Here is a 10,944-nt window from a genome sequence, read left to right as displayed (position 1 = left end):
CGGTTTTGTTTTTTCGCCTTTACTAATCAAACAGATTTTTGCATTTCGCTAGACCTATAATCAACTTAAAGGCTTTGGACTTCTATGATCAGAATCAATGCTTAGATTACTAACTGGATTTTTATGTGGTTACTAATGTTGAAACCTTGGTAATTGTAATCAGAACAACAATTTTTTTCTATTTTCAATTTTAGCATTCCAAAATCTTTGGATGGATATACAAATACAAACTGCAGTTTCAGTTGTAATGTAGCATTTTCAGACATGCGGAATAATCACTGATATTAACAGTAATATCGTTCGTGTTTTTAGGAGCCGAGTCTTTTTCCATCCTCCTCTTTACCACTGTTCATACTTACTATGAGATGTCATCAGATTAAATAGCATACTATCGTGAAACAATTGTCTCGCAGTGCTGACAAGCCGGCGATGTGATATCAGATATCTACATACCTTTACATTCCTATCTTGACACATTTCACGTCTTATTCCGCTTGGTGAATTCCTCATCTATCATCTCATGAAATCCATAAACCTTGTCGATTCCAACCTTCCATTACGTGTCTTTTCCTTTAATTGAAATCCCGTAGGATCAACCACCATACCACCATTAGGCTTAGCACTAACCTTAATTTATCTATTTAGAACCACATTTCCTTAAGCTTAACGTAATGTTTACATTTTGGCATTCCTCAATGCTTTTCGAAATTATTGAATGCTTCCTCAGCACTTCTTTGCGCTTAAGTTCAGCTGAACTTTCTAGCTGTAAGAGATTTTCTTAGATTTATTTGAGGTTTCTGAAGCCTTGCTGTTTTTATCATGTAGTGTTGCGGTAGAACCAGAATATAAATGATTTCTTTAAAAAATTAACTTTTTAGCAAAATTACCTTGTTCAGACATCAGTATTCTTAATAAATCCAAGATGAACAAGCAACACAAAAAAATTATGCCTTCCAGACTTTTTCGCCATTGCTTCTCTCTGCATCATTTCAGTTGTAACAATGAATTTGAATATTAATAAGTAATTTCACGCCTCCATCCACAACTTCTTGCTAATAGCTATGACTTCCTACATTTGAATGTCTGAAATTTATTAAAAACAAGATCAATTTTAATTCGTGTTTTTGATGAGGTGTTTAATTCCATTAAAATAAATTCACATATGCGATTTTCCTGAATATGACTATATGCAGGAAAAGAGATTAAGCAATTTCAAATGGTAAAACAGAACGCTTATTTTACTTGAAGGACAGTAATTATGACATGTTTTATAATCCAAACATTTTCTGTGACGATTATTGAAGTGGCCTTTCATATATAGCCTTCGAAATGTTACAATGCTTTTGCAGAATATTGAATATTTATCTAGTAGATTAAGGACAAAAACGAGACTTGATATTGTTTCATATATGATGCCAAATAATTATGGTAGTGAACTGCTTACTCATTTTAAAATTGGTGCTATGCGGTTTACTTTCAACTAAACAAACAAATTAAAAACCTTTTCACATGACAAGACGTTCAGCTTGACTTTAAATACATTTGCTGCTGTAACCATGTCACTATGCAAGATTGGATAGAAAGACATTTCTTTTCCAATTGTTTTCAATCGTCTGGTGCCAGATGTTTTGGTAACCTTGTAAGAAAACAATTTTTGTGACTAGTTCTAATAGTTGAGTCTCACTCAGAAGTATGCTGTGTGTGATGTGAATTGACGTTGAAAAGAAGTGCTGCGAAACGTTATCCAAACATTACAATATTTTAAAACGCCCAAATCACTAACAGACCAGCCCATTCCATTGATTGAATCACTGACACATCCATACCCATTTTAAATAACTTTGGTCTCTCTCCTGCTTGGTTTATCTTCGCTTTTCCCATGAATTTTTTTATTCATGTCGGCGATCTTTGCCCAAAAAGTTCTTTGTATGAAACATCTGTACACTGCTGATCATCTATCATTACTTACGTTTCCCATTTCATGCATTAAAAATGAGTTAATTACAAAGTCTTAAAGATAGCGAGACGAAATAATACAACTGTTAGTAAACTTCTTGACTTGTGATAAAACTTCAGAAGCAGGTAGAGAAATAGAAGGTAAAGCTTTTTCGGTAATGTTACAAATTTATGAGAAAATCTAAATCTCAAATCGTTCACGCGCCTTGAAAAGTGATGTCTGGAACACACAGGAGCATATACTAGCCTGATCGATCGTATTTATCTATCTCAAAATTTCTGAAATTCTTGCAAAAATGTATATATCTCCATTTAATTTAAACTGAACAATTTCTATAGCAGAAAGTTGCAGTTATTATATATATAACATCATTTGCCTTTAAAAGAAATGATCTTGTTTTTTTCAAAACTGAGCCAGTGGACTTTCTTGTACTTGTTCAAATTTACCCCCTTCTTGGGATAGGTATGGGAATTGGAGAGCTAATCTACATTATTTTGAATCTACATTTTAGTGCACAAGCAGAGACAGAAATTTGTGGATTATGATTTCATTTTTTTTTATTTCGCAAGAAAAGATTTTTCTTTTATCAAAAAATGGCGATAATAGGGAGAATAAAATTTCTTTATGAAGACTTGAAGTTTTGATAAGTAGTTCAATTGTTTTACAGCACAAAACACTTCACTTATAGATGATACAGTGTTTTCTTGCTGGAACGATACAAAGGCTATCGTCCACTACCAAACAACCCAACAACCTATAAAACACTCGCTATGTACGTAGGCACGAATATGGGAATGTTGTTGATATTGGCATCGAGTTAGTGTTAGTGTTGGTTTCTGCTCGTATTTGATTAGTTGGGAAAATTTTAGCAGTGTTGTGATAGCTGTGATCACCACTTTGTCATACCAAGTACATTTAGTCTTTTTTCCGATTCTTGAATTTAGTTCTCGCATGCATTTCTTTTAATTCTTTTAGGTAATTATTTGGGAAGTTCTTGAATAGTAACAAATTATGTTAATGAAAGCTGAAATGTTTAGATAGTAACGAAAGGTGGTGCCCCCTTCCCTTCAAATCGGTGCGAATATGCTCAGTTCTGCAGAAACCTGATATATTTCTGAGTCTAAGCGCTGTTGTTTTTAATTTGCTTAAACTAGTTTGCTTAAAAAAATTTTTTTCTTTTTGCTTAAAGCAAGAAAAAATTTGCTTAAACTACTATTAAGTTAGTGATAAGCGTTTTTAAAGGAAATTTTAATTACTTAAATGACGTAAGGGGCTATACGGGATTACTTTTTATTCATCTTCCTGAAATACTTAGATATTTCGACTTCAGTTAATTATTTTGGTAATACGTTTTGAAAGTTTACTAAGAAATTTAATTTTCTTGAATTATCAAAACTACTAGTTACGATGCTGAATTTGGAAGATATCTTTTATAAGTCGTTGATCATTTTAAATCACTTATGGATGTGATTTGTCATGTTTGTGCACTTCAGTCGATCTGATGCATGCAGACTGCAGGTTATTTTCAAACAACACTTTTAACAGGATCCTCGTTACAATGTCATGATTCCTTTTCTCTTAATATTTTTCAGCTGTTTCAGTTGATCCTCTAGTGCACATTTCATTCATCCATGAATAGAATTTAAGTTCTCGATTTCTTCATGCAAAATCTGGAAAAAAATGAACTTGGAACTCATATAATGTATATAGGCATGGTCATCTAGGTTTGTATACACATTCTTTATCCATCAATAACAATTTAGTATTTTTTTTTTTGCGTTTTAAAACCATAACATTTCGTGTTTCAGGCTATTGTGCGTAACACATGTTTCCAGAGAATGTATTTCATCTTAAAATTAACATTAAGGAAAAGGAATCGATGTAACTGAAAGATAAACTGAAAGAACTCGCTTTAGTTGATGAGCTCTTCATGAATGCATATTACCTGGGCGTATCTAATAACCTTAATAATTTTAATCAGTGATCTATTCATTCATTTTACTGTTGATGTGGTTTATGCTGATTATAAAAACAGTTCCTTTACTGATAGTGGCACATTCTTAATCGGTACTAATAAATCGAATCAGATAGCAAGGATACATTACGCAAATAGCAACGCAGTGTATGGTATTACAGTATACGAAAAACTTCTTGCAACTGCTTTGGATAATATCATTGTTGTATATAATATTTCATCCTCTGTAAGGATCGAGAGCGTACATAGTTTGCAGCTACCCAGGTCAATCCGAAAGAAGTTACTGGAATTTAAATTTATTGGTCATGAAATGTTACTTTATTGCGACTCTTCAACATGCAGGTTCATCTACTTTTAACATAAAATATATTCGAAATACTATTTCATCTTTTTCAATTCTTTGCCACTTCTGCTCCATGAAATCTGAAATTTGAACAGCCAACATAAATTATTCGGATTGACTGAATTCAAGTAATTCAGAAAAGCATTATGTAACCGTATTTTAGATTATGCTTACTGACTTCTCCGGAGAAATCATGTATGGAATATCTGCTGGCACTGAATGGAAACAAAGTTGAAGAATTGATTTATGCAACAGCAGTGAAGGATTCTAACGAGAATGTTAACATACGAGTCGTAACTAAGAATGCTAACCAAGCTGCCATCTTGAGATTCCCGCCATATTATGCTGTTAGCAAGTAAATCGATTTTTATCAGAGTTCATAATGTAATGGGATGTTGTGCAAATCTACAAAACTGAAATATGGAACTTTCTGAAGAAGATTGAAGGATCTCTACTTCATAATTTTGTATTTAACAATGATTTTCTTATGCAGGGCTGACAAATTAACATCCGTACAATCAGCGGAAGACATACGAATCATTGATAGGCATAGTTTAGCAACTGCATTCAACAGACATGGTTACACTTTCTTTGTGGGATCAGCACGACGACCTTATGAACCATACATCAATGCCAGAATGGAAGAAATGATTGTGATGTCAGTTCGAATAACTCGAATGTGTGATAAAGATCGTACAGAAAAGCTGGAATCCCGCATTGATATGGCACTTGCTTGTGGAAATTTCAGTAAATTTATTATTTGCCACCTAAATGAGTAGTTCATCTTGAGGTTCCTTAATGATGATTAATCATGATTATTAAAATTATTTTTTTTTTTTCTAACTCCTTTTCACAAGAAAATTGTCAATTTTGTAGCGAAAACTCTACTTTCACAGTTCTCTTCTTGTAATGTTTAAAATCCTGCCGTGATTATTTGATTTAATTGAAATTTAATTGAAAGGGTTGGGTTTTTTCTTATTGATCTTTTCTGACTTCAGTGTTTTTTAAAGTTTGCGTTTTCAGCTTTGGTGTTTTAGGTTTATGGACGAATGCTGTTTCGTTAGCAGCTGAATACGATTCTAATAGTGATGAGTTGGTTGTTGTGTTCCAGAATTCTCAAAAAATTGGAAACACCGCGTGTAAATATAGAATGGATCTTGTTAATAATGCGTTCAATCAAATATGGATTAACTGTCAGAACATTTCTTATAAGTCATCACTTGAAGAAAGTTCATTTTGCTTATTTCTGAAATATAATTTAGCTTCACTTTCGTTTCTTTGGTAGTACAAAGAAATTCTTTGGTTTTTTTCTTTCTTTGTATTTTTCATGAGCTATTTTCCTGATTTTTTGATCAAGTTGTTGTTCATGTCCGAAACTTTTCACATTTCTGTTGAAAGCTATACTACTGCACACTGATTCATTTAGTTTAGATTTTAAGAATTCGCTGAAATTGTCGACGCAAGACGAAATTTTAGGTATTTCTTTAAATGATATTTGAACTGTTGTGATCAAAATTTCAGGAATGTCAAAAAGTTCAAAACTCTGAAGAATTGCCTCCACATTGTTTTATATTTTCTCGGCGTGCTGACGGACATACCATGCGAACTTGTTCGAGATTTGGCGGTGTGAGTCTGTTCATTTTTATTATTTTGTAACTTTAATTCTCTTTTACGATTGGAAAAAAAAAAGTAGAATTTCTCTGAATATGATATGAACAGTTATGCTGAGCACTGATCATATACATCTTAATATTTATATTACAGAACTATATAAAGGAACCGTTAGATAATTGTGATTTGGAATTGTTCCCGTCATTTGCATATCGTTATGGATGGTTAGAACAGTTCCATGCGTTTTCAGGACAACTTATAGCTGTGTAAGCTATCATAGAAAACTTTTTTTTCTCGCCATGGTTTCTGTTTTGAATCCATATGAAATTCAAGAAGAGCTAAGTTGACATAAATTAAGAAATTGATTTAATAATGCAGAAAATACTCGTTCTTGCGTAATTCCCATATTACTCACCGTAAATGAAATAAATAGCAAATAAGTCCAAATCTTTGTCTCATTGTAACTTATTGTATGAAGTTACTTGTGAAGTAAATATGTAAATATTTTATAGCATAATCTAATGAAAGCTCTGAACATTTCTCAAAAGAGCGATTAACGTTAAATAAATCTAGTTTTTCGATTTTTGTTCAAAATACCTAAAAAGAAAAACAAATAATATCCAATTTTTGTGCTTGACGAAAGTGATCTGAAAAAAATTATCTTAAATAATGGAAATTAATAGATAACCTTATTTTCAAAGTTCATATTGCTTAAACGCTTGAACTATGATATCTCCTTACATTAATCTTTTTTATATCTTACGCCTTGTCCACCATATGCTATAGTAAAGATTCGTATGTGTTATAGTTTACCTAGTTCGGGCGAGGATATCTTGTCAGTGAAACGTTTTCATAAAGATGGCGCGTTATTCACTGTTCATTCTAATGGTATTTTAAATCGGGTAATTTAATTTATTTTTAAACGCTCTACTGTTGTTCATAAGCTATACTTTTTTTTTCTTTTTAAGAGAAATGGAAAGCTTTGAGATTTTTTCTGCATTCTCTGCAAGCTCAGGTATCCTACCAAACAGTTCAAGTGGCATCGTCACTTCTGTGGTCACTTCAACTGCAACAATCTCAGTTCACTGAACAACCTCGTGCTCTTAAATATCACATCGCTGCGGATCTGTCACGTGATCGGATTTATTTCGTTCAGGATAATGAAGTTCGTGACTTTTTTTAGATTTGATATTCTAGTTTAAAAAAGATTTTTTGAAATTGTATATTTCTTCAAATTTGACTTTTAAATCTCAAAAAGCCCACATGGAAACTTTAAAATAAATTCGTTCTACCGCTTTGAGAATCGTTTTCCTTCCCATTTTTAGTTAAGCTATGCAGAGCTGGTATGTTCCTATTTTTATGACAGCTGTGACTCGCTGGAACGGTCAAATTGGTCTGATCCGCTTCAGTGCCTTTGGTGTGCTATGAAAAATGGTTCCGGCTATGCATTTTCGCGATCAGAAGGCAATAGTTGTCCATTCTACACCGTTGACAATCTTTGTGTTCCATTCATTGAACATGTAAGTTATCATTGTTCTAATACAATCAAACTATAGCGTATTGAAGCACAATGTAAAATTGTTAGATTTGAATAAGTTAGGTCTGTTATAGTAATTGGCCTTCCTGTTTGTTTGTGCCTTGTTTTTCTCCAATTTTTATAGACTAATCAAAAAGGAGAGGTTACAGAAGATGTTTTATAAGGTGTAAAATTAAGACATGTTGGTTTACCAGTAAAATTCATATAATAGAACGAATCTGCCTCTTCACAGTATAAAAATATTTGAGGTAAATATTCCATCGTCAAATTTCTCTAACTACACCTGGCTTGAAGTATATGGTAGGAAATTTGATAGACTACAAGATATTATTGCCAAAGTATGCGATCAAAGCTGCAGTATTTCAAATTTCGGATCAATAAAGTTAGTTATATAAATAGAAAATCAAACTAACAAAAAATTGTTCTGCCGCGTATTCTTAAAAGATTTGATTATTTCAGTGGAAATTCTATTAGTGGAATTTCAGCATGTTGATAAGTTTTTAGGCTATCTTGTGTTGTGAACATATCAATTGATGCTATGGAAGATTGCATTTTTTGTCTCGAAGGGAAATTGAAATCATTTGGCCGATTTAGCATCAATTTTAATTTGCCGAAAAAGCGCAGTTCTCACATTACAAACATTATTTTGGCAAGCACACATTCACATTCGAAGTAGTTTTTGAACTGGACTTCAAATTCTCATTAGTCCTTGCTACGTAGAACTGAATATCTAAAGATTTTTAAAACTTTAAGCTCATTATTTAAAAAAAAAAACTCCTGTTACTTGTTTCAAGTTCATTATATCCGCATTTCCTATATAAAAGGATGATAGTATTAGGGGCAGAATATTGTTGACTGTAGTCAACACTTTCCTACTAAAATTGAAAATTGGCTTGTGTAAGCTGACTATTCATATTGATTTTAAGGCATATCAGAGCAGTTGCAACAATATTTGCAGTGACTGTACTCACATTCCTCATCGTATTTATTTTGTGCCTTCTTCGTCGGTTCCATAAAGTTAGCCTTGAACTATTGTAAGAAATGATATTACCCTATGATGACATATCCGGAAATGTATTTAGAATGTGTTCATACCCGGTTGATTTTCTTCTTACAGCGTCAACCAAACCGAATGAAACAATGTCGCACAAATGGCTCACATACAGCACTTGATACAAGTTATGCTACATTCGGTTAGTCCATTTTATATTCTAAAGTGATTTCTTATTATTTATTATCTGTTTTGATTTCTGTTTGTTTATACATTATATTTTCCACATTTAAGGACATGTTTCTTTTTTAAATAGTTCTTTTTAGTGACCAATGACCTTAAAAGGAAAGCTGACGAATTAAAAACATTTAATCCGTATGAAAATCTTTTTATGGAAATCGATTCGAAATTGCAAATACCTCTGAAGGATCTGGAATTTTGTGGCGAAATTGGAAAAGGTAAGTTTTACCTAATGTTCTTTCATTAAGAACTACCGTATATCGCCAACTTCAACGAGTGTATTGTAGGAAATTTCGGTGTTGTCTATCGGGCGTTATATCGAAGCGCCGATGGTCAACTAGTAAATGTAGCATGTAAAACAATCGATTCACAAAGTAATGGTGTCATAATGGGCATTAGCGAATTTTTACAAGAAGGCTTGATTATGGCTAATTTTGATCATCCAAATGTTGCTCGACTTATTGGCATTTCCTCAACTAACAACAATTACCCTATCATTGTTACTGATTTCATGGCTCGAGGAGATTTACGACATTATATTATTAATCCAGAAAACGTACTTTCTCTTTTATTTTCCCTTACGGTTCAACAAAGTTTGAAATTCTTGTGAAACACTAATTATTTTTTCTAATCATAATTCAGTGGAAGGTACTTTTGTTCCCATACAGTTCTCTTCTTTGTTTTAATGCTTTGTTTTACAGAGACTTACATTTGGTAGTCTCCTTGATTTTGGCATTCAAATTGCAAAGGGAATGACTTATTTGCATGACAAACAGTTTATTCATCGAGATCTTGCTGCACGAAATTGCATGTTCGTTAAAAAAATTTTCTGCACTTCTTGAAATCTGTAGATATTTATCAAATGGTCCATGTCTTGACATCGTTCAGTCTATCATAGCTTGAAAAATACAGCCGAACTTTTGGTTCATCCTGCATACATTAAAGGTTAGATGCGTACCTTGTTGTTAAAATTGCCGATTTTGGTTTGAGTCGGGATGTATCACGATGTGGAATGTATCAGGCTATACACAAAGACCGCGGAATCCCAATTCGATGGATGCCTATTGAATCGCTTGAAGAACAACAGGTTTTCCTATTTGTTCACGTCAGAAAACTTTTTGAGAATGTAAGCTAACTATAGGAAGTTTAGAATTTGATAGTTCTCTATCGTCAAAATAACCAAGCATACTCAGGTTTTATGAAGAACGAAAAGCAAAGAACTGACCTAGTTAATGTTGATGAGCTACACCATTTAACAGATGAACTGCTAACACTGAAAGTTATTCCGGGCTCATCTACAAGCTTATTCCTTAGCCTACATTAAATGATATGTGCTTACGCATCGTTAATACTCCCTACTTTCGGTTCATTTCGCAGTTATTGAAGACTAGACGCGTAGCAAGTTTTTTAAATTGTCGATTTTGGTTTTAGTCAAGATACATTTCGGTGTTCGTCTGGTATAATGTTTAACGAATCTCAATTAATATTAATTCTAAGAGAAATTAAAATTTTATTAGCAATCCAAACAAATTGTTTTTTATAAATAAAAGAAATGTTGTTTTGTACAGAAATAATTTTGAATGGTCGGTGGAATATATTGCAGTATACATTTAAAGCAGATGTATGGGCATATGGAATTGTGCTATGGGAATTAGCTACGCGCGGTTTAATTCCTTATGCAGATCTTGAATTTATCGATATCCTTCGTTTACTAAAGAGTGGACATCGTTTGATGAAACCGAAAGGATGCCCTGATAACCTGTATTTTTTAGTTACCATTTTCGAATCAGTTTTTGTTAGCTATTTCACAACTTTCATTTCAACAGCTCTGAGCTCTGATAATAATCCATTTTAAATGACTTAACTGTTGAAACTACGTAAGCATTATTACTATGTATTAATATAAATCATTATTATGTCTTTCTGAGTATTAAAAAACAGCGTAAACAGAAGTTTGGAAGCTTGCTTTGGTGTAAAATCAGTTTTCAAAAACTTGAACTATTCGGGAAAATGCGTGTTGCAGATATCATTACGTTATGAGGCGATGTTGGTTGGAAGATCCGAAACGTCGGCCAACATTCCTCGAATTAACAGAAATGATGGAAGGTGTTGTACGACAGTTACGACGTGGTGTGTCAGGTGGTGCACTTTTGGATGGTCATTATGAACGTGTTTCCGCACGTTCATTCACTGTGCCACTCACTACCACCACCAATTCAAGTGATAGTACCGTTATTACTAATACATGACTTCATTTAAATCAGATCAAATATTCTGATAAAATATTACA

General features: G+C 32.9%; 2 protein-coding genes across 7 annotated transcripts; one reads left to right on the top strand and one right to left on the bottom strand.

Annotated features, from left to right (window-relative positions):
• Positions 1-357: 357 nt before the first annotated feature.
• On the bottom strand, positions 358-1,588 carry Bm14774 (Uncharacterized protein; the record flags this gene model as incomplete). The annotated part of the gene is made up of 3 exons (XM_043074031.1): positions 358-445; positions 536-627; positions 1,502-1,588. Coding segments are annotated over 3 exons (267 nt in total), but the record flags the coding sequence as incomplete, so codon positions are not given.
• A 2,303-nt stretch (positions 1,589-3,891) lies between these two features.
• On the top strand, positions 3,892-10,903 carry Bma-svh-2 (Uncharacterized protein; the record flags this gene model as incomplete). Of its 6 annotated transcripts, none has more annotated exons than XM_043074025.1 (19): positions 3,892-4,274; positions 4,439-4,630; positions 4,769-5,022; positions 5,313-5,434; positions 5,797-5,901; positions 6,040-6,152; positions 6,695-6,788; positions 6,902-7,051; positions 7,212-7,406; positions 7,672-7,805; positions 7,928-8,095; positions 8,350-8,440; positions 8,541-8,616; positions 8,741-8,872; positions 8,942-9,210; positions 9,356-9,465; positions 9,600-9,741; positions 10,258-10,415; positions 10,678-10,903. In XM_043074025.1, the coding sequence occupies 19 exons, from the start codon at positions 3,892-3,894 to the stop codon at positions 10,901-10,903; spliced, it is 3,114 nt and encodes a 1,037-aa protein (XP_042929959.1). The 6 variants fall into 6 exon arrangements, with proteins under 6 accessions (XP_042929959.1, XP_042929961.1, XP_042929963.1 ...); XM_043074026.1 differs by having other exon boundaries at positions 4,243-4,274; XM_043074027.1 differs by lacking the exons at positions 10,258-10,415; positions 10,678-10,903 and adding an exon at positions 10,223-10,228.
• Between the last annotated feature and the right edge of the window lie 41 nt (positions 10,904-10,944).

The sequence above is a fragment of the Brugia malayi genome, assembly GCF_000002995.4.
Source record: "Brugia malayi strain FR3 genome assembly, contig: Bm_v4_ChrX_scaffold_001, whole genome shotgun sequence".
Classification (NCBI taxonomy): domain Eukaryota; kingdom Metazoa; phylum Nematoda; class Chromadorea; order Rhabditida; family Onchocercidae; genus Brugia; species Brugia malayi.
This window is presented reverse-complemented; position numbering and strand designations above follow the sequence as displayed.